Source organism: Salmo trutta, chromosome 14, assembly GCF_901001165.1.
Source record: "Salmo trutta chromosome 14, fSalTru1.1, whole genome shotgun sequence".
NCBI classification, from domain to species: Eukaryota; Metazoa; Chordata; class Actinopteri; order Salmoniformes; family Salmonidae; genus Salmo; species Salmo trutta.
Window position 1 is genome coordinate 67,528,223 of NC_042970.1, and position 26,842 is coordinate 67,555,064.

A 26,842-nucleotide genomic window follows, 5' to 3' on the forward strand; every position below is an offset into this window, starting at 1 on the left:
AACTCTGCCTAGAAGGCCAGCATCCTGGAGTCACCTCTTCACTGTTGACGTTGAGACTGGTGTTTTGCGGGTGCTATTTATTAATGAAGCTGCCAGTTGAGGACTTGTGAGGCGTCTGTTTCTCAAACTAGACACTAATGTACTTGTCCTCTTGCTCAGTTGTGCACCGGGGTCTCCCACTCTTTCTATTCTGATTAGAGACAGTTCTGAGAAGGGAGTAGTACACAGCATTGTACGAGATCTTCAGTTTATTGGCAATTTCTCGCATGGAATAGCCTTTATTTCTCAGAACAAGCATAGACTGACAAGTTTCAGAAGAAAATTCTTTGTTTCTGGCCATTTTGAGCCTGTAATCGAACCCACACATGCTGATGCTCCAGATACTCAACTAGTCTAAAGAAGGACAGTTTTATTGCTTCTTTAATCAGCACAACAGTTTTCAGCTGTGCAAACATTATTGCAAAAGGGTTTTCTAATGATCAATTAGCCTTTTAAAATTATAAACTTGGATTTGCTAACACAACGTGCCATTGGAACACAGGAGTGATGGTTGCTGATAATGGGCCTCTGTACCCCTATGTAGATATTCCATAAAAATAAAAACAAACAGCCATTTCCAGCTACAATAGTCATTTACAACATTAACAATGTCTACACTGTATTTCTGATCAATTTGATGTTATTTTAATGGACAAAAGAAATGAGCTTTTCTTTCAAAATCAAGGACATTTCTAAGTGACCCCAAACTTTTTAACGGTAGTGTATGTATGTATGTATGTATGTATGTATGTATGTATGTATGTATGTATGTATGTATGTATGTATGTATGTATGTATGTATGTATGTACACAAAGAGGGGGTACTCAGCCCCTATCCCATTGCCCTCTCCATAAACCCAGTCTGAGCTGTGAAGGGACCCAGAGAGCTAGAGACAATCACACCAAAGCCTTCATCAAAACATCAGTTATGGACCTAATCTAAATTTTACTGCTATAAGCCTCTTAATTTTATGACAGCGATACTCTTTCTCCCCCTAAGACAAATCCTCTTCTTGCCAAACTATAACTTAGCGTGCTGGAGCAAATGTCTTGCTCTTCTCTGACTGCCTCATAAGTGTCCATGATGTCTATATGCTGTCGTATGATTGGTGTTGCTAGTCCCTTTCCCTCTGTATCTCTCTATTTAAACACTCACTGCTGCTATGGTTACCATACATCTGTCCATTTGTTTTGCTGATCTGCCTTTCCTTGTTCTTGCATTCCCTGTGCATTGAAAAGCTAGCTAACCAACGTTAGCATAGCAGCATTAGCAAACTGCTAAACCTCCTAACTGTATTTGAAGGGTCTCATGTGTGCATACTGTAGGTGTTAAATGCTCTTAACAACCCCCAAAACACCTTTTAAAAAAGGTTCTCAACTAAACAATTTCCGACGACTAACTGTTATTCTCTCATGCTTCCTCCATTACGCTCTCATGATTTGGGGAATATTGGAGTTTCCGGAGTCCAAGAGGCATTATAAAAACATTTTAGCCCTCCATTTTAAGGATGTGTGTTGCTTTGGCTGTTACTAAAAACACGTCCCATCTCCCATATCTTTAATTAGAATGGGAGACCCAATCCCATATGCCGCTTATAAAACAGAACACGGTTATAAGTTATTTCCATGTCCAAACCACTTTGCCACTGGACTCCATCCCCATAACCCGCCTTTCCTCCCTCTTGTGTTCTATGATTGTGCTGAATGATTCCAAGGCTCCGGCTACTTTCAACTCGGTCCAGGACTAGGATTTGACTGCCAAATCAGTCTGCTGCTTAGTGCTTAGCAAACAGTGAGCTGGAAGACCACTGGTGTATTCAGTGATCTGAAACGTTCTGAACGTTGCAGACAGAAATAGAATGAGCAGAGCTGACATGATTCCCTATTCAATCTGACAGACAGTCCCATCTTTTCTACCACATTCATTTCTATCTGAATGTTCTTTAACGTTACATGCTCTTGAACAGTCTCCAGGGTTGCCTGCATAGAGAGACAGTCAGTATAAGCCTAACACTGATAGGACTTAAGTGTTATTATCAGAGAAACTGTACAATGTATGATTTAATGCTCAAAAACAGTCAGCTGGGTGGAAGACCAAAGACCACGATTGCATAGAGACTGTCAGACAGGCATAACACCAATAGGACTTAAGTGTTGTCATAACATCCAAGATGGCTGCATATTTATTTTTTACCTTTATTTAACTAGGCAAGTCAGTTAGGAACAAATTCTTATTTTCTATGACGGCTTAGGAACAGTGGGTTAACTGCCTTGTTCAGGGGCAGAACGAGAGATTCTGTACCTTGTCAGCTCGGGGTTTCGATCTTGCAACCTTTGGGTTACTAGTCCAACGCTCTAACCACTAGGCTACAATGCCGCCCCATATCATTTAATAAGACCTAGAAATTCAACTTTCTCAACGGTCACCATATGCCTGAGAATGACTTTAGAGAGAGACATTACGGGAATTACTATAGCAAATAATAACGTTCCTCGACTCAGTTCTACCATGCGGTTTTCCATGGTTTTCTATACATTCAGAGGTCACTCTTTCCAACATCATTCCACTAGAAGACAGAGAAGAAGGATCACGTGTTTCCGAGGAAGCATCCAAGGATATCCCTGTCATAGATTTCACACGTGCTGGATTGACCTGGGAACACGGAGCGCCAGTATCCCGACGTGAGCGAAGGCCAGACGGACAATACCGTCTCATCCCCCAGGTGAAATGGCATTCCCAGACAATGAGCTGGAAATACAGAACGTCTCTGCGGAATCTCCTTAACAACCAGAGCCTATTTCTTTCTCCCTGTGTAGCCTAACTCTTAGTGTTCAGTATCTCACAGTCTCTTGTGAGGGGATGACCATAAAAATAGCCATAGGGCCTGGCATTTCTCCTGACCAAGAACAAATCTGGGCCCTAGTCCAGGCCTATAACTGGGCCAACAGAGTTTTTCCTGGCCAGATGTTGTGGTTAGGAAAACTCCTGGTCCTAGCATAGCACAACACACTAAGATGGAGGCTCTCTCCCACCTGACCTAAATAGTAGGGCCGGGAAGATACCAGTATCGCAAAACAATATCCATGGCAAAAATGAAAACACGAAGCAGACTCAACTCTTTGGTCCTTTATAAACCAGCTGTATGTAAAATATTGTGTACTAGTTTGGAAAATAAATACATGTGACTCTGGATGACAACATAATAATGTCTGTTTCCAACATTAGGACTGTTTTCTTAAAGAAATCTGCTTTGTGTTTTGTTTCCCTGCCACGACACTAACAAGTTTCGCGATACTGGTATCATCCCCGGCCCACCTAAATAGATTTAAATAGAGAGCAGGAAACAGACTTTGTTCTCTCTCCCACCCTGCTAGGCCCAGGTGCTCGCCTTGACTTCCTGTCCCTGTGTGCATCACTGGCGTTAGCTCATCTCCTCAAGGACACACAGAGTAATGGACAACAGATACTGTACAGCTCTGATGCAGCTAGAAAGAGATAGGCTAATGATAATGATACAGTTATGCAGGTGCTTTTATCTAATGGTTTGAGTTAACACAGTCAGTATGCACTTCACTGTAAGTACACCAGTTATTTACGAAGCATGTGACAATTCAAATGTGATTTTTATGCAGGAAATGGAGCTGTGAAATGTAACTGTGCTCCAACCAAACGAGCCATCAGAACCACAACGTATTGTTTCCTGTTTACAGTCTCACGGTAGTTATAGAAAGAGACTGACTTCCTGGTTGTGTTGGTTCTGACTGAGGTCAGAAAGATCAAAGTCATCACCGCATCCTGTTGTGAGGTTTAGTGAGGCTAGAGATCAGATTGAACACCGAGGAAAGAGGGGGCGAGCGAGAGACCATAGACGTATACCTAAACTGACTAAAAAGGTCAAGACATGAGGTTGTGTTCTCTAGGGCCCACTGTTGCACTCCAGCTCATCCACATCAGTACACTGTCCAACTAAACAAGGCCAGCGGACGTCATGGTAGCCTTCATGTTAGAGTCCCAGGCCTTGTTCAATACTCCTTCTCTGAGGCCCTTTGAGAGTATGGGCCCTGAGCTCCATGGCATGTCGTCTGAGTCCTGATGTGACCGGCTGGATCAGCTTCCTCAAAGAAAGGGGTCTAGACGGGGGCCAGACGGCCTTCAGACCGGCCTGTTAGAACTGAAGAGTGAAGGGAGCTCTCCTGGGGACCGCAACTCTGAGGCCCAAATGCTAGAGTTTCATCAGTGTGTGTGTGTCTAGTCAAATGTATGTTTATTGGACCGCATGGGCAAGTGTGTCTTTTGAGGGTTCTTTAGGGCCGAAAAGACCAACTGTACTGTAGCAAATATATAGTATTGCACACCATCTATGGGATACTGAAGAAGATATTGCCAAATAATATTGCTGACGTTTCTCTGCTAATTACACCATGGTATTAAGTCTGTAGTCAATGGTTGTCTCACTGAACCACTGACCCATCTCTTACATTCCAGACTCGCTCACTTCCTGATCAATATCACATGACGGTGGAACGATGAGGACGCTGACAGTTACTGTAATACTGACAGATTACGGTCTGTGAAAACATAAGAGGCATGATGATATAATGCTAGCATTTAAAACTGTGCAGTGTCAGACATATACTACTGTACATACAATGCCAAACCCACTGGCAAAACAGCGATTATGGCTTGAATGAAATGTCCATTCAAGTTGACAACACTTGATCTTGATACACTAACACAAACTATAATGGTGAAGTTGAACTCCGTGGTACGACGTACGCACATAGCGGTTCTGCCAGTGTCAACAGAAGCTACAACATTACGCAGTGGAATTATAATATCATAGAAATCTTTCAAAACCAAGTCTGACAAGGCAAGGCCATCGACTGACCGATAAAGTTACACAAACCCTCCCCTTATATTTCACTTGATCAGTCCAAAGCTTAGCCACCGCTAATGTCAGGGTGTCAAATATACACTTCCTCATGTCTTCTCTGGACACTGTTGGGTTTATGCTGACGCACGGCGTGTGTAACTCTCTCGTCTTCTGGCTGACACCAGGTTCAGCACAAAATAATTATAGTAGAGAGAGAGAGAGAGAGTCGACAGAGACAAAGAGAGAGAGAGAAAGAAAGATATGGAGGAACTCAAAGTGAATGCAGCTGTTGGTAGTTCAGTAGTGCTTGGCTCCATACCTTTCAGTCTGAACCCCTGGGTGCTTGGCAGGTAAGGCCTAGTTCATTCCTTTGAACAAGCAACAGCCACAGGTTAACAACTATAAAGCCTTCTGTACCGCAGGCTGCTGCCATCCTGATTTACATCACTTGTTGACCACTGGAGCCGTTTCCAATGTTAGAAGTATCAAGAGTGGACAGATTCCAGACAACACCTGCAGCTATTTCAAACTCCACCATAGCAAACAGATCATGAGAAAACTATTCACAAGTAGTCCTATTCACTATCAAGTTGATTCACTATTTGGCTCATTCAATTTATCAGAGAGCGATACAAGACCAAGGCTTATGACTTGATGTTTACATTTTAGTCATTTAGCAGACACTCTTATCCAGAGCAACTTACAGTACTGAATGCATACATTTCATACATTTATTTTTTGTACTGGCCCCCCCATGGGAATTGAACCCACAACCCTGGCATTGCAAACACCATGCTGGCGTTGCAAAAACCATGCTCTACCAACTGAGCCACAGGGAAGGCTATAGGGAAGCCACAGGGAAGGCTATGTTGATCTTAGATGAACTCAAAAAGAAGAAATAAAAATCCATACCGACACACTAACATAAACCACACAATCTAAAAACACACACTGTCCGCAAACAATAAGCCTCTGGAAAATCCCCACACTTTTAGTTTGAGCTGAGAGACAGACAGATAAGAGACCAGACTGGATTTGCCAGTAAATGGAAGAGTAGGCCTACGTCAGCAGTGCTTCAGCAGCAGTGTGTGACAAGTAGTGACGTTTCTACACGGCCCCAGATCAGATACCAGGGAGAATCAGATACAAGCAGAATCCACAACTGCCTGAGAGGACAGGCTGAGTGACAGGGTGGCTGACATCATCCTGTTAACATGGCACTGATATGGTATTTTTCATCCATTTGATCATACAGAACTGCTACTGAACAGTACTGCTACTGAACAGTACTGCTACTGAACAGTACTGCTACTGAACATATAATCACTCACAACAACAAAAACTATCTGGACATAAACCTACAGATGTGGGAGACAGAGTCTGGTCTGTCCAATATGGAGAGATCACCACAATCCTTTCTCTCAAAAGAACAAGGTCTTACAAGGTCTGACTGATATTGTTTTAAGGTTCATTGACTCAAAAGGACTTCCTGAAGCAGGACCACACATCCAGAAGTGTAATTCAGAGGGCGTGAATGCACATAGACTGATCTGACCAAGAGAGCGAGAACCCAACGCTCACCAAGTTTTGGACTGTGTCTATATGACCCTAAACAAATTAATTAATAATACTGACATGTTTAACTATGTTCAGTCACACATTCAGATTCTCAGATCTGACGGAGGAAACACACTTTCAGTTCAATGTGTGTGTGGTTTGGTTTTACTGTCCTTGTGGGGATAAAATTAAGAAACCTGCACACTGCTCGATAGTATCACTGCTCTTTTAATCAGCCTCCAGAGTCCTCATAAGGATAGTAAAACAAGAAAATTCAGACAAATGTGTACATTTTGTCAAGCCCACAAGGAAAAAGTATTTTTTAGCCTTAGAGGTTAGGTTTAGGCTTACAATTAGGGTTAGAGATGGGGTTAGGGGTTAGGTTTAGTTTTAGGCTTAAGGTTAGATTAAGGATTAGGGGTTAGGTTTAGTTTTAGGGTTACGGTTAGATTAAGGATTAGGGGTTAGGTTTAGTTTTAGGCTTAAGGTTAGATTAAGGATTAGGGGTTAGGTTTAGTTTTAGGGTTACGGTTAGATTAAGGATTAGGGGTTAGGTTTAGTTTTAGGGTTAAGGTTAGATTAAGGATTAGGGGTTAGGTTTAGTTTAAGGGTTAAGGTTAGATTAAGGATTAGGGGTTAGGGCTGTGTTTCCCAAACTCGGTCCTTGGGACCCCAAGGGGTGCATGTTTTGTTTTATGCCCTAGCAGAAAACAGCTGATTCAAATAATCAACTAATCATCAAGCTTTGATCATTTTAATCAGCTGTTTAGTTAGGGCAAAAACCAAAAATGTGCACCCCTTGGGGTTAGGGAAAATAGGAATTTGAATGGGAATCAATTGTTTGTTCCCCACAAGGATAGCAAAACAAACGTGTGTGTGTGTGTGTGTGTGGGTAGGTGTGTGTGTGGCGCATCTGTCAGACCTCTCACAGCTGGAGGGAAGGACACACTTGGACCGGAGGAGGAAGAGGAAAGGAGGTAGAGGACAACAAAGGAAATCAATGCTAGCTTCACAGGACAGCTAGGAAAACAAAGGAGAGAGACAGAGGACACATTGAGGAGTTTGAATGGGGGTTTGCGGTGGCCAGATGAGGCTTTACTATGAGTCCCTTTAATGCTTTCAGTTGGAAGGTTTCCTGTGGTGGAGTAGCACTGTCAATACTGGGGTCGTCTACTGACGTAACTAGGATATAATCAATAACAGACTCGGATTAAGAAACTGAGGGGAACACATGCCCAATGCGCGCACACACACACAAACAAACTCGAGAAACAAAAACAGAGCGAGAGAGAGAAGGGAGAGACCAGTGCTGTTAAGTGAAGAAGGCTAGTGACTCAATTGTAAATTTGATCTAGAAATAGTATTTTTGACATCAGTTATCTTCAGTCGTTAGTCACCACTGGCTGTCGATAGGAACGTCTGTGACAAATAAAAGAGAGTAATCAAAACGTATAATTCAAAACATGACAAACCTTCAAAGTCAGAGATAATTCCGTCCAAGTGAGCAGTAACCTTGGAGTCAGACATCTTGCTGGTTTGATATAAAAGTAAACAGAATTTCCAAATCCCTTCCCAATCAAGGTAACGTTCCAGAGTCCCTCTACTGATTCTAAACAAATCCCAAATTAGGAGCCAGTGTAAAAAACCAGAGTGCTGAGTAGTAGATCTGATCCAAGCCCACAGCTTTCTTAAAGGAGCAACTTCTTTTTCTCTGCTTCCTCCTATGCATGGCACTACATCGCAGCGTTCAGTCTTCAGAGAGTGAAAGGCAAGCCCTCCTCTCCTCCCCTCAGAGAGAAACTCCCTCCCTCTCCCTGCCTGCCGTCTCCCTCTCAGTGAGTGTGTGTGTGCGTGCATGACTGTGTCTGTGTGTCAAGTCTGATCCCATAACATTCTACAACATGTAAAAAGACATGAGCCAACAGGGGAAATGTCACAGAGCCACTTAACCAACTTCCTGGCCTCATGTAATCAACCAGCAAGCTCCCCTGCCCTCAGCCAACCAGTCAAAAAGTCAGGCTCTCAAAAATGGCCTTCATAAACCTAAACCACTCAGTCCCACTCCACTCGAGCTAACATGAACTGACCACCTCAGAAAGTACCTCAGTAGTTATAGATAAACATGGAATTCTGCCTCACTACCACTAATTAAAAAACACTCACTTCTCTGGTACTTTCCTGACACAAAGTCTGACAGCATCTGCAGTGGCACCCTTTTCCCTATATAGGGCCCTGGTTAAAAAGGTAGTGCACTATATGGGCCCTGGTCTAAAAGTTAGTGCACTATATGAGCCCTGGTCAAAAAGGTAGTGCACTATATGAGCCCTGGTCAAAAAGGTAGTGCACTATATGAGCCCTGGTCAAAAGGTAGTGCACTATATAGTACAGTCCAGGCTGCATCACATCTGGCAGTGTGCTAAAAAAATGACTAAAAATGTAAATGGCAGTGATTGGGAGTCCCATAGGTCGACGCACAATTGGACCAGCGTTGTCCAGGTTTGGCCGGGGGAGGATGTCATTGTAAATAAGAATTTGTTCTTAACTGACTTGCCTAGTTAAATAAAAAATAATAATAATAATAAAAAAAATATATAAAAAAAACATATATATATATACACACACACACACACACACACACACACACACACACACACACACGTTATAGGGTTCCATTTCAGACTCATCCTTAGACTCACTACCTCTCTAATTAAAGAACACTCACTTCTCTGGAAGTTTCCTGACTGACACAGAACGACTGACTACACTGTAGGGCCTAGGGCGGCTAGGGAGCGAGTCACACACAAACTCGCTCCCTGTTAAAAAATGGTTCCTAGAGAAAAGACAGGAAGTTAAGATCTGTGGGGATTTCGGAGAGTGTGTAACCTAATAACACAACGTGGGATTGAGCTTGGTAAGACAGCATTTGATCGGAGTCGTGATTACATGTCCCTGGGGACTACTTTTTTGGGGGGTGAGTACCAAGTTCTGAAGGCTTGGAAAACGGTTGACATAAAAAATAATAGAAAGTGACAAAAATAACATATAGTTGTCCTTGTGTTTCATACTAAAGTCTGCACCGCAGTCAACCTGCAGTAATTAGCATTAGGAAGCAATAGTAGAGCTATCTGCTTATGATCTCCCGATAGCATTCTACGCTAACAAAGCAATAGCGTAATTAGTGATGAGTGACTCATGGCTTTTCCAGAGCAACTCACTTCCTGTTTGGAGCCAGACATGTTGAGACCTACAGGAAGTCAACATTGTAATCACACAGTGTATTACACCCTTAGCATATGGACCATACAGAGGACCACTCTGATGCCAACAAGCCATACATATTTCCGTCTTGTGAATGTGTACTATGTATACTAGCCGGCTGTATGAATGAAAAGGTCTTTTTGAGAAGGTCAATGTCATCCTAGGAACTTGGGCCCACCTGGTGGCTGGCGTCGCCTCACCCTAACACCTTCAGGTCAGGAGCGGTCTTGTTGTGTTTTATTGTGTGTTCTGGTTCCTTTCTATGGCGAGTGTCTAGGGACCAGGGCCAGAGGCTGCCAGGTAGAGTGTGTGTGTGTGTGTGTCCAAGCACTATGGAGTGTGTGTGTTTATGATATATACCAGTTATAGGATTGGAACACCTCTGCTAGACTGCTACCATGTTTACCACTTGTGCTGTGTTGGAAAGGTTACAGTCTTCTATGGATTGTGTAGGGTGCCTCTCAGTGCTGAAAGCAACCATGGGTTGTCAGCCTCATAAGTACTCACATACCCACATTCTGTGTGTCATACATCCAGTAAATCTGACAGCTGTGTGTAGGTGTGCGGTGTGTGTGTGTTACAGTACACCCTCACTAACCTATGCATGTGCATTCATGTATGTATATTTGGTCAAATGTAGCAGTGTGTGGCCCCCTGGTACTCAGCCCCAGTGGCAGTACTGTAAACCATATGCCACACAGCCTCAGTCCTCAATTAAACCTAAAACACACCGTGCGAAATACACACCTCCCCAGCCAGCATATATTTATCTAAACACGCACGCAAACACACACGCACACGCAGATGATGGCTCCCTTCCAGGCATCGAGAGACAGATTTTCAAAACAACATCTGGAGCGCGTGTGTGTTTCAGTACCCCTGAAATAGCCCAGTAAACAGTGTTTGAAGGCTCAGGGCTAAACTGTAGAAAAATCTCCACCAAAACAATACAGCCTGGTCCTGGATCATGGCAGAGAGAGAGAGAGGAGACAGGAGAGCTGTGGTGCAGATGCATGTTGTTTGTGTAAAAGGGTGCCAGTTTGGGTCAGTACAACGTGCTTATAGGATAGGCTGGTCTAGGACCCTTCACATATTCACACCGACGACTTCACGTCATCTCTCCCCAGTATATGTGGTTTAGCTTTGTCACTTACGGTGTAGGCCTCCTAATACTTCACTGGTTGTACCTGCAGACTTAGTCGTCAGGCCAATTTCAGAAGAATAGGAACACACAACCATAGACGTTCATCATCAGGAAGTGACACAAAACCAGTCGCCCCACATCAATTCCTTTTATGAGTGTGTGTGTGTGTGTGTGTGTGTGTGTGTGGGATTAGACAGTTTCTCTAAAATGACACCTTTTAAAACGTGATTGTCCTGACCTTTCGGTCCAGACAGCGTGGCAACACTGCGCTGATGACTGCTGATGAAATTGACGGAGCTAAATGAACTTGGCTTCAATAAAAGCTTGAGTAGAGAAACTCTACGTAATTAAACGGGATAATAAAACTCAGAGAAAGAGAAAGCAAGAGCGCGTGAGAGAGCGAGAGAGAGCTGTCCAACTAGAAGTCGTAAACACGCCAGGCCTCCTAGCCTGACTGGATAATTTCACACTTTGCCCATCAGGCATAAAACACACTGTGCGATGAAGTGTGCCTTTTCACATGTCACGTTATGGTGCATTTAGACGAGGGACGCAAAGAAAACGTCGTACCAGTCATCATCAAATCAAATTTTATTTGTCACAGGCGCCGAATACAACAGGTGTAGACTTTGCCGTGAAACGCTTGCTTACGAGCCCTTCCCAACAATGAGTTTAAGAAATTAGAATAAAAAGAAAAATAGTAACACAAGAGGAATAAAACAAAGTACACAAGAATGTAGCTATATACAGGGAGTACCAGTACCAGATCAATGTGCAGTAGTACGAGGTATTTGAGGTAGATATGTACATGAAGGCAGGGTAAAGTGACTAGGCATCAGGATAGATAATAATAAGGTATTTGAGGTAGATATGTACATGAAGGCAGGGTAAAGTGACTAGGCATCAGGATAGATAATAATAAGGTATTTGAGGTAGATATGTACATGAAGGCAGGGTAAAGTGACTAGGCATCAGGATAGATAATAATAAGGTATTTGAGGTAGATATGTACATGAAGGCAGGGTAAAGTGACTAGGCATCAGGATTTTATTTTATTTGGATCTCTTTTAGTCCCCATTTGGACTAATCTTCCAAGAGTCCTTAAATATTAAAATACAATTTATATACGAACACATTTTCACATATAACACACTATTACAAACATACATAATATACTAACATAATGAACCAATAAATAATCAATCTAAAAAATATGGATTCTTCATCTACTGTAATCCCACAACATTTCTGTGTATTATATTTAAAGCGTTTTAAAATAATATTTAAATGTATATATTGAAAGGTTTCTGGTTTGCTCAGTTAATTTATTCAATTTCTTTAGTGCTCTAAATCGAAATGTTCTTTTGCCTATTTATTTTTCTGTCTGGATAACACATAGATGGTGGACAATCTATTCCTAGTATTTACGGAATGTCTGTCTCTTACCAATTGATTACCATTGTGAATAGAATTTGGCCGTTTTAAATGATGTATATTATGAAATAAAATAAGCATGTTTTTTTCAATTATCTTGTCGATTGATGACCAACCAAGAACATTGCGTATGACTGCAACAGAAACACCATATCTCCACCGTAAAACAATCCTTGCTGCTTTGTTCTGTGCAATCTGCAGCCTCCTAACTTCACTTGATGATGCATTTCCCCAGACCACAGAACAGTTGTTCACTTGACTCTCAATTAAAGCTTGTGTTATTTGCTTCATAATTTTTCCTGGTAAATATTTAGCTATCCTTCTGATTATACATACTGTTTTAATATTTTTTTTCACATAGATTAGTTATTTGAGACGACCATGATAAGCAGTTGTCTAGCTACACTCCCAATAGTTTGGTTTCTGCCAGTTCTTCAATTTGTACTCCTCCCATTCTTAATTGAATCCCATGCTGTTTTGGCCTTTTCCTAGTGGAACAGACCAACATAACTTTGGTTTTCTTGGTGTTTAAAACAAGTTTATTCTGGCAAACCCACTCCCTGATATTCTCCAAATCTCCTTGTAAAGCTTGCTGTACCTGTTGAACCGATTGTCTTGCTGCATAAATTGTAGTATCATCTGCAAATATAGTAGCTTGAGTTTCAGCTAGGGCATAGGAAAGGTCGTTGGTATATATTAAATAAAGAAGTGGCCCAAGGCAGCTGCCCTGCGGTATTCCACAGTTTAACACATGAGGGGAAGAAAATGAACCATTGATATAGGTGGACTGTTTCCTGTCAGTTAGATATGACTGTACCCAATTCAATGCTACCTCCTTAAAACCATAAGGATAGATAATAATAAGGTATTTGAGGTAGATATGTACATGAAGGCAGGGTAAAGTGACTAGGCATCAGGATAGATAATAATAAGGTATTTGAGATAGATATGTACCTAAAGGCAGGGTAAAGTGACTAGGCATCAGGATAGATAATAATAAGGTATTTGAGGTAGATATGTACATGAAGGCAGGGTAAAGTGACTAAGCATCAGGATAGATAATAATAAGGTATATGAGGTAGATATGTACATGAAGGCAGGGTAAAGTGACTAGGCATCAGGATAGATAATAATAAGGTATTTGAGGTAGATATGTACATGAAGGCAGGGTAAAGTGACTAGGTATCAGGATAGATAATAATAAGGTATATGAGGTAGATGTGTACATGAAGGCAGGGTAAAGTGACTAGGTATCAGGATAGATAAGGTATTTGAGGTAGATATGTACATGAAGGCAGGGTAAAGTGACTAGGCATCAGGATAGATAATAATAAGACAAAAATAAAGAACAGAACATAGCAAGACAAGAAAGCAAGCAAGATGGTGAAGGCAAAAGCAAGTCAGCACAATGGTATGCGTTGCTATGGTGATTTCAGTAAACAAACAATGCAAATCAACATCCGGTAAAAAAACGATGCTATGGCAGACGGCAAAAGTTTACATTTTTTAACTCTGGCGGTAAGTCCCATCTACCGTGGCGGCTGACGGCATTCAATGCCAGCCTCAGTGACATTTACTGTTGTGCTCTCATTGAAAACAATGATGGCTTTGCCATCTACCATCTACCTCGTACCATCTAAACATACGATTATTGTAGCATTCCCTACACGTTACATTAGCATTTTCCACACCTTCAATGAATGTTCCACTGGTGCAAGGCCCAGTCAGACCCATAGATCATACAAGGGTCACACGAGAGCTGGCCCTTGCCGTGATACACCTTCAAGAATACTAGTATCCATTGACGAATATATCTGTAACTGCAGGCTCTGGGATCATCACTGGAGGCTTGGTGCGTGGAGCCGGCACAGGGCGTACCAGGCTTAGGAGACGCACTGAAGACTGGGTGCGTGGAGCAGGCACGGGGCGTACCAGGCTGGAGAGACGCACTGGAGGCCGGGTGCGTGGAGCCGGAACAGGTCTCACCGGACTGGGGAGATGCACTGGAAACCTGGTGCGCGGAGCAGGCACCGGATACACTGGGCCGTGGATGCGCACTGGAGGTCTCGAGCGTAGAGCTGGCACAACCCGTCCTGGCTGGATGCTTACTTTCGCCCGGCAAATGCGGGGTGCTGGCACAGGACGCACTGGGCTGTGAAGGCGCACCGGAGACACAGTGTGCAGAGCCGGCGCTGGATATCCTGTGCCGAAGAAACGCACCGGAGATCAGGAGCGCTGAGCCGGCACAATCCGTCCTGGCTGAATGCCCACTCTAGCACGGCAAATGCGAGGAGCCGGCAACGAGCGCACCGGGCTGTGCATGCGCACTGCATAACACGGTGCCTGATCGGTGACACTGACCAGTCACACTAAACAGAAAATAAGATCCCACAAAACCCAAAAGGAAAATGACAACTTATATATGATCCCCAATCAGAGACAACGATAGACAGCTGCCTCTGATTGGGAACCACACTCGGCCAAAACCAAAGAAATAGAAAACATAGACTTTCCCACCCGAGTCACACCCTGACCTAACCAAACATAGAGAATAATAAGGATCTCTAAGGTCAGGGCGTGACAGTACCCCCCCCAAAGGTGCGGACTCCGGCCGCAAACCTTAACCTATAGGGGAGGGTCCGGGTGGGCATCTACTCTCGGTGCAGGCTTCGTGCCATGGATCATCACTGGAGGCTTGGTGCGTGGAGCCGGCACAGGGTGTACCAGGCTGAGGAGACGCACTGGAGACTGGGTGCGTGGAGCAGGCACAGGGCGTACCAGGCTGCAGAGACGCACTGGAGGCCGGGTGCGTGGAGCCGGAACAGGTCTCACCGGACTGAGGAGACGTACTGGCAGCCTGGTGCGTGGAGCTGCCACAGGGCTTACCAGGCTGGGGAGACGCACTGGAGGCCGGGTGCGTGGAGCCGGAACAGGTCTCACCGGACTGAGGAGACGTACTGGCAACCTGGTGCGTGGAGCTGCCACAGGGCTTACCAGGCTGGGGAGACGCACTGGAGGCCGGGTGCGTGGAGCCGGAACAGGTCTCACCGGACTGAGGAGACGTACTGGCAGCCTGGTGCGTGGAGCTGCCACAGGGCTTACCAGGCTGGGGAGACGCACTGGAGGCCGGGTGCGTGGAGCCGGAACAGGTCTCACCGGACTGAGGAGACGTACTGGCAGCCTGGTGCGTGGAGCTGCCACAGGGCTTACCAGGCTGGGGAGACGCACTGGAGGCCGGGTGCGTGGAGCCGGAACAGGTCTCACCGGACTGAGGAGACGTACTGGCAGCCTGGTGCGTGGAGCTGCCACAGGGCTTACCAGGCTGGGGAGACCCTTCTCCATTCATTATTTCCTCCCATGTCCAGTCATCCTGACCACGCTGCTTGGTCCGTTTTTGGTGGGATCTTCTGTAACGGCTCCATTGGTGGTAGGAAGAGTAGACCAAAGCGCAGCGTGGAAAGTGTTCATGATTCTTTTATTCACAAAACACTCAAACAAAATACAAAAAGGCAAAAACGAAAGCGCACAGTTCTGTCAGGCACAGACACTAAACAGAAAATAAGATCCCACAAAACCCAAAAGGAAAATGACAACTGGACAACTTATATATGATACCCAATCAGAGACAACGATAGACAGCTGCCTCTGATTGGGAACCACACTCGGCCAAAACTGAAGAAATAGAAAACATAGACTTTCCCACCCGAGTCCCCCCCTGACCTAACCAAACATAGAGAATAATAAGGATCTCTAAGGTCAGGGCGTGACAATATCATGACTAACCTAACCCCAGATTTGACCCCTGTTTAGGTCTTTCCATATAATAGCCTTCTACCAGCCAAACTCCCAACACCAAAAGGTGGGGCTTCCATAGAGCCTGCCCGCCCAGTTTCCTACTTTCCTGTTCTCAATGTCCAGGGCCATGTTCTTTGGGCCCGGTCTTATCCTAGTGGAGAAATAATAATATTAGCAGACAATAAAAGGTAGGGTGCAGAGAGGTAGGAAGGTAGAAGTGTCGACAGCTGACTCATGGAGGAAATCCTCTACGCTGCTTTTATGGAACACAAAGAGCCTTGCAACTTCCTCTACAGGGGTTAGCCATTGGGAAGTGTGCATGTGTGTGAGTGGAGTCTTGCATGTGTTTGTTGTGCTGTGTCTTAAGGGTACTGCGTTGGCTATCGTCAGCATTCACTGCACTGTTTACATTGTGCAAAACCCAAACTAATTCAAAGGACAATTCACACACAGCAGCCGAAGGATGAGTAAGCTGACATGTGACACACTGAACAGGCCTTGTGTTGATCCAGAGCATGTAAGAACCAGTGTTCAGAGCAAAGCCCTATCGCCACCTCCCTCCCTCCGCATTGACCTCAACTGGTCTATCAACTCACACCTCAGCCACCAATAGCCTGCCATGGCTGTGATGAGAGCGTCACCCAACAGGATATCCAGTACTGATCATATCGCTATTTAAAATGTCACAATACAGACAGTTACATGGCATTTCTGATCTCCTCTCGATTCCACTATTAAACATCGCTTTTCATTTTTCCACTGAAGCAGCAGCCAGACACATTGAGTGAGTCAACTATCTGCCATTATAGCACAATGTGCTGCCCATACGTAGAGATGATCAATAAGACATCACATTGAACATATTATCTTAAATCCAGCACAGCCGAGGGTAGAGAGGCTACACCACGGCCGTAACTCTGAGGTCTGACGATACGGTTTATAGCAGTGAGGTTTAAAACACTACAGAGCCAAAACGGAGAGTGACGACAGAGGCTCAGATCACGGGTCCAAAATGTCCCGCTAAGACTTAATACTGTAGCTCATATCACTCGTAAAACAAGTCAAGTGTTTTTTTTTTTGGGGGGGGGGGTTGGTTGTCATAGCAACACATCTAAAAACAACCCCATCAAAATAAAATAAAGAGTTGAGTAGAAACAGGAAGTTGCTCAGCCCAGGGCTTCCTGGGTGAAAGGCGACCGCTGCCACCAAACGCTCGAGCTGTGGAAAAACCTCACACTTCTCCTCACCCCCACCAACGTCCGACTTTGCTAGATTCTTCCAACTCACACAAGAAAGAAATCCCTGTCTGCAAAATATGAATCATTCACATGGAACTTTTCACAGAACTCAGTGAAATGGTGCTGCACTCCACTGACTACCTGCAGAGACAGACGGCTAAGGGAACACTCACATAGCAACACTGCCTCCCTGTGGTCTAATCTAGAACTATACAGAGTTTGCACAGCAGATCAGATGCACTCTGAGCTGAAGTGGAGCCATCTCATTAGCAGCTGAATGAAGGCAAATTTTCAGAGTGACGCTCAGTTTGATGTCCGACGCTAATCCCCACAAGCCTGTTGGATTAGCCTTATTGTTTTAATCCAGTCTGAGCCCATACGGGCCAGTTTAGCCCCTCTACACGCAAAACTTACCAAAAAACTGAAAATCCAATGAAAGATTTGATTAGGCAGATCTATGGATCAGCGATAGCTTCAGTCGTAGCACTGTGTATAAACAGAGAGAGTGACATTAACAGGGGAAGTGGAGAAATACCAACCCTGAAGCTGAGAGCAACAGCGGGGAGGACACAGAATGACAAGACACCCATTCTGACAGGACACAGTGTGTGGGACGCGCTAGGCTTTCCTGAAAAGACGCTGGCGGAGGCCACAACCGCAAAAAAAAGCATATTAGCGACGACATGAGACATGAGCTCATGCCTCATCCCATAACTAAAAATAGACTTTCCCATCAATCATAATTCATCCAGATGACTGAAATCAAGCATCAACTCCCTTGTACGCACGGCCATGACATTATTCAGAGTGAATCATGTCTATAGTCTAGCTCCCACATCAGGGTCAGCTGTAGTGAATCATTAGTCCATCATATCCAATGCAATCCTACTGCAATGCCTCAGTCACAAATTGCATATTTGGTTTGTGGCTTTTCCACATTTCTTTCCATAGTAGTGTCCAGGATACCTTGTAGTCATGGCGCTTAAGACACTTCTTCACATGATGCCCACTCACCCACTCACCCACTCAAGGCAGCCGTACAGTATCTCACAGCTGACCGTGTCAGAAAGAGACAAAGACAACCACCAGCTGTAGAGTAAACTATTACAAGTCAACCCTTAAAAATTGAGAGAATTAGAGCCGATGATCATATTCTTGTGGAATTTACTAGCAAGACGAATTGGTTAGTCCTAAACTCTTTCAAACAGTAGTGAGGCAAGCGGACTAGACAGACAGCGTGCCCAGGCGTCTACTGTACTGCCCGACTAAGCAAACAGAACCCCGAATGACTCGCGGCTTCCTCTACACAGGCGAGGCAGCAAACTAAAGTTACCAAGTGAGTTAGAAAAGAGAGAATTAAGCAGCTTTTCTTCAATGAAAAAGACTCCAAACTACGCAGAAGAAAAAAGTTTGAGAGCCCAGAACTTACCGGCTATTCTGTCTCGCTCCATTACTTGCTCACAGCCTCAGCCACATTCAATGTCTGTCTTTTTTCTCTCTCTCCTTTTTTTTGCTTAAGACTTCCCCCTTTTCTGTCTGACTAAGTCACCTCTCTCCCCCTCCCTCCCTCTTAGGTCTAATGTCTTCAATCTGCCGTGATAATGCAGTGTTAGCACTGTGTGATGATGCAGTGTTAGCACTGTGTGATGATGCAGTGTTAGCACTGTGTGATGATGCAGTGTTAGCACTGTGTGATGATGCAGTGTTAGTACTGTGTGATGATGCAGTGTTAGTACTGTGTGATGATGCAGTGTTAGCACTGTGTGATGATGCAGTGTTAGTACTGTGTGATGATGCAGTGTTAGTACTGTGTGATGATGCAGTGTTAGCACTGTGTGATGATGCAGTGTTAGTACTGTGTGATGATGCAGTGTTAGCACTGTGTGATGATGCAGTGTTAGTACTGTGTGATGATGCAGTGTTAGCACTGTGTGATGATGCAGTGTTAGTACTGTGTGATGATGCAGTGTTAGTACTGTGTGATGATGCAGTGTTAGCACTGTGTGATGATGCAGTGTTAGCACTGTGTGATGATGCAGCGTTAGTACTGGTGATGATGCAGCGTTAGTACTGTGTGATGATGCAGTGTTAGTACTGTGTGATGATGCAGTGTTAGCACTGTGTGATGATGCAGTGTTAGCACTGTGTGATGATGCAGCGTTAGTACTGTGTGATGATGCAGCGTTAGTACTGTGTGATGATGCAGTGTTAGCACTGTGTGATGATGCAGTGTTAGTACTGTGTGATGATGCAGTGTTAGCACTGTGTGATGATGCAGTGTTAGCACTGTGTGATGATGCAGTGTTAGTAGCATTAGTACTGTGTGATGATGCAGTGTTAGCACTGTGTGAGGATGCAGTGTTAGCACTGTGTGAGGATGCAGTGTTAGTACTGTGTGATAATGCAATGTTAGTACTGTGTGATGATGCAGTGTTAGCACTGTGTGATGATGCAGTGTTAGTACTGTGTGATGATGCAGTGTTAGCACTGTGTGATGATGCAGCGTTAGTACTGTGTGATGATGCAGTGTTAGTACTGTGTGATGATGCAGTGTTAGCACTGTGTGATGATGCAGTGTTAGTACTGTGTGATGATGCAGTGTTAGCACTGTGTGATGATGTAGTGTTAGCACTGTGTGATGATGCAGTGTTAGTAGCGTTAGTACTGTGTGATGATGCAGTGTTAGTACTGTGTGATGATGCAGTGTTAGCACTGTGTGATGATGCAACGTTAGTACTGTGTGATGATGCAGTGTTAGTACTGTGTGATGATGCAACGTTAGTACTGTGTGATGATGCAGTGTTAGTACTGTGTGATGATGCAGTGTTAGCACTGTGTGATGATGCAGTGTTAGTACTGTGTGATAATGCAACGTTAGTACTGTGTGATAATGCAGTGTTAGTACTGTGTGATGATGCAACGTTAGTACTGTGTGATAATGCAGTGTTAGTACTGTGTGTTGATGCAGTGTTAGTACGGTGTGATAATGCAGCGTTAGTACTGTGTGATAATGCAGCGTTAGTACTGTATGATAATGCAGCGTTAGTACTGTGTGATAATGCAGTGCTGATCATATAGAAGTTCTCTCTATCTTTAAAAAAAGTTTCTCTAGAAGGTTCCTGTAACTCAAGCACTCCGCTACCTCCATTTAACAGCCCCCAATCTCACACACACACACACACACACACACACACACACACACACACACACACACACACACACACACACACACACACACACACACACACACACTCTGATACTGTATGCGTAGGGACCTTCGACACCATTCTAAAACGCCATGGTTACAAGGTAAACGTGGGGTAAGCGGATGAAGAATACTCCCATAACAACATCACACTCAACTGAGTGAGTTATAGAGGAACTTTAACATTTCCTGACCAGAGACTGTGTATTCTATCCTCCCAGAGTATCTCCAGTTCTATTGACTGGGGTTTAATCAGGAAAAACAAACACTGGAGTCACTTAACAGACCTGGAGCATTCCATAGTGCCCACCCCTAACCCCACTCCCTTTCCAACCCCTCCCCTGACGCCAGGAGAGCAGGACGCACTCTGGCCTCTGACCCTCCACCTTGCTCTCAGGAGAGGTCAAGGGTCACTTAGCGAGCTGCCGACTGGATGAGAAAACGGCCAAACAAACACACGCGGCCCAAGTTACAAGCACTTCACTTCCCTTTCCATTTGTTCTCAAAGGGACATCCAATCCCTCCCAAGATAGTGCAGAGTTAGCGACTTTAGCTAGCCAGAGTTAGCGACTTAGCTATCTAGACAGCTTTAGCGTAAACATGATTGGAGACAAACCCTTTGGCTCTTTCAGGTGAATGTGACCTGTCCTGGGCTGTTTTAGTTTAGTCTACAGGAACCGCGGCTGGGTGAGGACAGTGATATGCTACAGTTGCGATAGGGCAAGTTGTTTCTCTTGGCTCGCCCCGATGACAAACGCCCGGCTTTATCTGAGGTGAGGTGATGATACAAGAGACGGGGCTGGGAATGGTGTACGTGTCGACGGTGATTTGTTGCACGTTGTCAGAAACTTCAACCGGAGCCAAACTTTGCAGTCTCTCTGCCAAAGAGTGTGATCAGAAGTGAGTTCACAAACATTCATAATAACCTTCTCTGGGTTTTTCCTCTCTCTTGTAAGATCCTCTTTTTAAATTGCTTAATCTACTGTATGGTGGGACCCAAGGAAGTTGGAACCAGTCATGAAAGGGTGCCCCGTGGCCAAAAGATGGGACACACACAAACACCCCAATCTACACACACACACTGGATCCTAGTGGGAACGAGACAGGCATGGATGAGCAGTGGGGTTATCTGTATCTACACAGCCCTTTTAACAGAAACCCGTTATCTAGGGTCCCTTCTAACCCAAACCAGCTCTGTGGAGTTGTATGTCTCTCCCCCTCTGCTGCACCTCCTTCCTCTGGCTCTCCTCACTCCCCCACTCTTCATGTCATATGGCCATATGTCTGTGTGGGGGAGTAGAGGGACTGGATGGAGGGATAGGGGTGTGTGTAGATTTGTAGGTGTGTGTCCATATGTGTGTGTTGGTGTGTACATGTGTGCGCTCTCACACACACACACACACACACACACACACACACACACACTGTGTGGTTACTAAAGGTCACACAAAGAAACAGATCAGAGCTACACTCTGGATACATTTTCACCTTTATTAAAGAGGAACTCAGTCATAAGGAAGAAGCCAACTTCCATCCACATGGTGTTTGTCAATGTTACCCAAGTCTGTCAAAAATAGAGGCCCGTTTTTTTTAAGCTGTTAAAGCTGTTGAGCAATAACAAAGTTAATGGAATGCAGTGACTGCTTATGACATGTTTTAATTAAGGAGAAGTCTTTAAGGCAGCCAAATGGCAGCATTAACCCGGTCTACCCTGGACCTAGTCAGTGCTCAGCTGGTCAGGCGAGATAGAGTCAGACCCTTGGCCTGAGCCCAAAAGCACTGTGGTGTCTTTCACACAGACTTATGCAAGCAGGCGCGCTTGTGGCCACACGCACAAACACACATACAGAAACACACGTGACAATCTGTGACTTCCTATTTGTGACACTCGGGCAACTAACAAAACAGCAGTATCTTTTGGTGTCACACTTTTTGATTTGTGATATGTGTGGTTTAAACAGTGGTGCTACGGTAAGCCAGCTCTGATTCAACGTTGGTTAACTCTAAGCCTCAACAGAGCTGTACTGTAGTGGCTCCATGGTGAGACCTAATTGAGGAGAGGGAGACCAACTCCAGTGTCCATCTGTAGAGAGAGGAGAGAGACCAGCTCCAGTGTCCATCTGTAGAGAGAGGAGAGAGACCAGCTCCATCGTCCATCTGTAGAGAGAGGAGAGCGAGACCAACTCCAGCGTCTATCTGTAGAGATAAGAGAGAGAGACCAGCTCCAGTGTCCATCTGTAGAGAGGAGAGAGAGACCAGCTCCAGTGTCCATCTGTAGAGATAGAAGAGAGACAGACCAGCTCCAGTGTCCATCTGTAGAGATAGAAGAGAGACAGACCAGCTCCAGCATTCATCTGTTTGGAGAGAGAGACCAGCTCCAGCGTCCATCTGTAGAGAGAGGAGAGAGAGACTAGCTCCAGCGTCCAGCTGTAGAGAGGAGAGAGAGAGAGACCAGCTCCAGTGTCCATCTGTAGAGATAGAAGAGAGACAGACCAGCTCCAGCATCCATCTGTTTGGAGAGAGAGACCAGCTCCAGCGTCCATCTGTAGAGAGAGGAGAGAGAGACCAGCTCCAGTGTCCATCTGTAGAGAGAGGAGAGAGAGACCAGCTCCAGCGTCCATCTGTAGAGAGAGCAGAGAGAGAGACCAGCTCCAGTGTCTATCTGTAGAGAGAGGAGAGAGAGAGACTAGCTCCAGCATCCAGCTGTAGAGAGGAGAGAGAGAGAGACCAGCTCCAGCGTCCAGCTGTAGAGAGAGGAGAGAGAGACTAGCTCCAGCGTCCAGCAGTAGAGAGGAGAGAGAGAGAGACCAGCTCCAGCGTCTATCTGTAGAGAGAGGAGAGAGAGACTAGCTCCAGCGTCCAGCTGTAGAGAGGAGAGACAGAGAGACCAGCTCCAGTGTCCATCTGTAGAGAGAGCAGAGCGAGAGAGACCAGCTCCAGCATCTATTTGTAGAGAGAGGAGAGCGAGAGAGACCAGCTCCAGCGTCTATCTGTAGAGAGAAGAGAGAGAGACTAGCTCCAGCGTCCAGCTGTAGAGAGAGGAGAGAGCGAGACCAGCTCCAGTGTCTTGCTGTAGAGAGAGGAGAGAGATCAGCTCCAGTGTCTAGCTGTAGAGAGAGGAGAGAGACCAGCTCCAGTGTCTAGCTGTAGAGAGATGGTTTCACTCATATGTTTCACCACCTACCCTCTACATAATCCAAACCTGCCTGTTGGAGGAGAACCTCCCACCACAATAGGGCTGTCCCCCCCGCCAAAAAAAATCTTGGTCGACCTGTTCTTTCGACCAATATATTTTGTCCCATATATAGACACCAGTGGAGGCTGCTGAGGAGAGGATGGCTCATAATAATGGCTGGAACAGAGTAAATGGAATGGCATCAAACATATGGAAACCAGACATTATTCCAGCCATTACCACTAGCCCGTCCTCCCCAATTTTAAGGTGCCACTAACCTCCTGTGATAGACACACCTTATGTGTTTTAATAAAATCCACTTTATATGCATTGAGCTTGTCTGATGCTTTAAGCTCACTGTTTGATGAAATAAGACACAAATGACTCAAGAAGGAGCCAGAGATCAAGATAACCAGAAGAAAAAAACCTTAACCTGTCCCAACCATCCAACTCCCGCTGGCTTTCGCAGATTCTGCTGTTACTCTCCTGAAGTTGCTGGTAATAGGCTACACGAGGAGTCGGCCAACCTTCTCATGTGGAATGCCAATTTATATTACAATTTCTACTGATCTGTGTACCAGTTATGGTTTTCATATTCACATTTTTCATGGAACAATTTCATTTGATTGATAATAATGTCTTCGTATCTCAAAATCATTGTCATGTGGTACATCAAAATTCTATCCAATTCTATATGAAAATGATATAAACTTAAAAGTAACTTCTATTGCCAACTATGTAAAAATAGCCTATAAAGCCAACAAATAAAAACATTGCAGCCTGCAGTGTCTACACATGGCCTGTCTGCAATGAACTTGAAACATTGTATTAACTATTAACTTGGGTCTGGCCTGAAGCTCCTTGCAACATTGTATAAAATATTCTGTGCCATCATCAGCTGTAGGCTATTTGCGCAATGGATAAGTAGTAGGCTTATTTTATGATGTTTCTACTGGAGCAGACAGAGCATGACATTTTTCCTTTCACACTGAGTGGTTATCAAAAAGGGAGAGAGCTGGAAAGATTTTTCAAATACATTGAGGAATTTACAGAACTCGTAAATGGAATGAAATAAACCAAAATGTGTAGTATAGTATAGGTTACGTGCTCTGCAAACAACATGTCCACTCCGACAATGAGAGCGGTAAATGACTGGAATAATAATAATAATAATAATAACTCAGCAAAAAAAGAAACATCCCTTTTTCAGGACCCTGTCTTTCAAAGATAATTCGTAAAAATCCCAATAACTTCACAGATCTTCAATGTAGAGGGTTTAAACACTGTTTCCCATGCTTGTTTAATGAACCATAAACAGTTAATGAACATGCAGGTGTGTCACAGCATCATCGGACTGAGCTTGTTGTCATTGCAGGCAATCTCAGCGCTGTGCGCTACAGGGAAGACATCCTCCTCCCTCATGTGGTACCTTCCTGCAGGTTCATCCTGACATGACCCTCCAGCATGACAATGCCACTAGCCATACTGCTCGTTCTGTGCGTGATTTCCTGCATGACAGGAATGTCAGTGATCTCAATCCCATTGAGCACGTCTGGGACCAGTTGGATCGGAGGGTGAGGGCTCTTCGCTGGGGAACTTGCAGGTGCCTTGGTGGAATCAAATCAAATTTATTTATATAGCCCTTCTTACATCAGCTGATATCTCAAAGTGCTGTACAGAAACCCAGCCTAAAACCCCAAACAGCAAGCAATGCAGGTGTAGAAGCACGGTGGCTAGGAAAAACTCCCTAGGCCAAAACCTAGGAAGAAACCTAGAGAGGAACCAGGCTATGAGGGGTGGCCAGTCCTCTTCTGGCTGTGGGGTAACATCTCACAGCAAGAACTGGCAAATCTGGTGCAGTCCATGAGGAGGAGATACACTGCAGTACTTAATGCAGCTGGTGGCCACACCAGATACTGACTGTTACTTTTGATTTTGACCCCCCCTTTGTTCAGGGACACATTATTCCATTTCTGTTAGTCACATGTCTGTGGAACTTGTTCAGTTTATGTCTCAGTGTTTGAATCTTGTTATGTTCATACAAATATTTACAAATGTTAAGTTTGCTGAAAATAAACTCAGTTCACAGTGAGAGGACGTTTCTTTTTTTGCTGAATTTATATTGAATGCATTAACAGACATTACCGTAACCAAACAAACATTGTAGATTAGAAATGATAGGAATTAACTGTAAAATGTACTACTGGTGATCTACTGTATGTAATGGGCAATTGATAGACACTAACAATGAAACGCAAACAATTTACACAATGAAGTTATGAAACAATGAATGTGCACAAATTGGCAGGAGAGAGCTCATTCTGGAGAGAGAAGTGCATTGTGCAGCCACACTCCCCATCTTCTTGGACTGTGCCATCCCCACGGCCTCCGCAATGGATTAGTTCACTGAGGTGATTAGTTCACTGAGATGATTAGTTCACTGAGATGATTAGTTCACTGAGATGATTAGTTCACTGAGATGATTAGTTCACTGAGATGATTAGTTCACTGAGATGATTAGATCACTGAGATGATTAGTTCACTGAGATGATTAGTTCACTGAGATGATTAGATCACTGAGATGATTAGATCACTGAGATGATTAGATCACTGAGATGATTAGTTCACTGAGATGATTAGATCACTGAGATGATTAGATCACTGAGATGATTAGATCACTGAGATGATTAGATCACTGAGATGATTAGTTCACTGAGATGATTAGATCACTGAGATGATTAGATCACTGAGATGATTAGATCACTGAGATGATTAGATCACTGAGATGGGCGCGAATAAGAGGTGGGCCAGAATTCTTCTTTAGATATTTACTACTGCTGGACAAAAACATCCTCATTTCTGTCGACTGACAGCCTGTCGACCAAACAATCAACCAGTCTAATAATTGGGGTCACCGCACACACACACGGACATGCGAGTGCACGTATGCACACACACACGTACACGTATGCACACACACACACACGCACGTATGCACACACATGCACGGAATGCACACACATGCACGCACACACACACACACACACACACACACACACACGCGGGCACGTATGCGCACACACACACACACATGCACACGCACATGCACACGCATGCACACGC

General features: G+C 44.5%; 1 protein-coding gene across 3 annotated transcripts in view; it reads right to left on the bottom strand.

Annotated features, from left to right (window-relative positions):
- The window catches only part of LOC115147186 (septin-9), an 83,844-nt gene that overhangs the window by 48,767 nt on the left and 8,235 nt on the right, over positions 1 to 26,842 (bottom strand). Inside the window, exon 1 of one of the 3 annotated variants that reach the window (XM_029689261.1) lies at positions 18,769 to 18,845. The exons of 1 other annotated variant lie outside the window; for it this stretch is intronic. In XM_029689261.1, the coding sequence (XP_029545121.1) occupies positions 18,769 to 18,790 (22 nt within the window). In that variant the 5' untranslated portion in view covers positions 18,791 to 18,845. Of the gene's footprint in view, positions 1 to 7,942; positions 8,186 to 18,768; positions 18,846 to 26,842 lie in introns of those variants that run through there. One more of the 3 variants, XM_029689258.1, reaches the window with a different exon arrangement.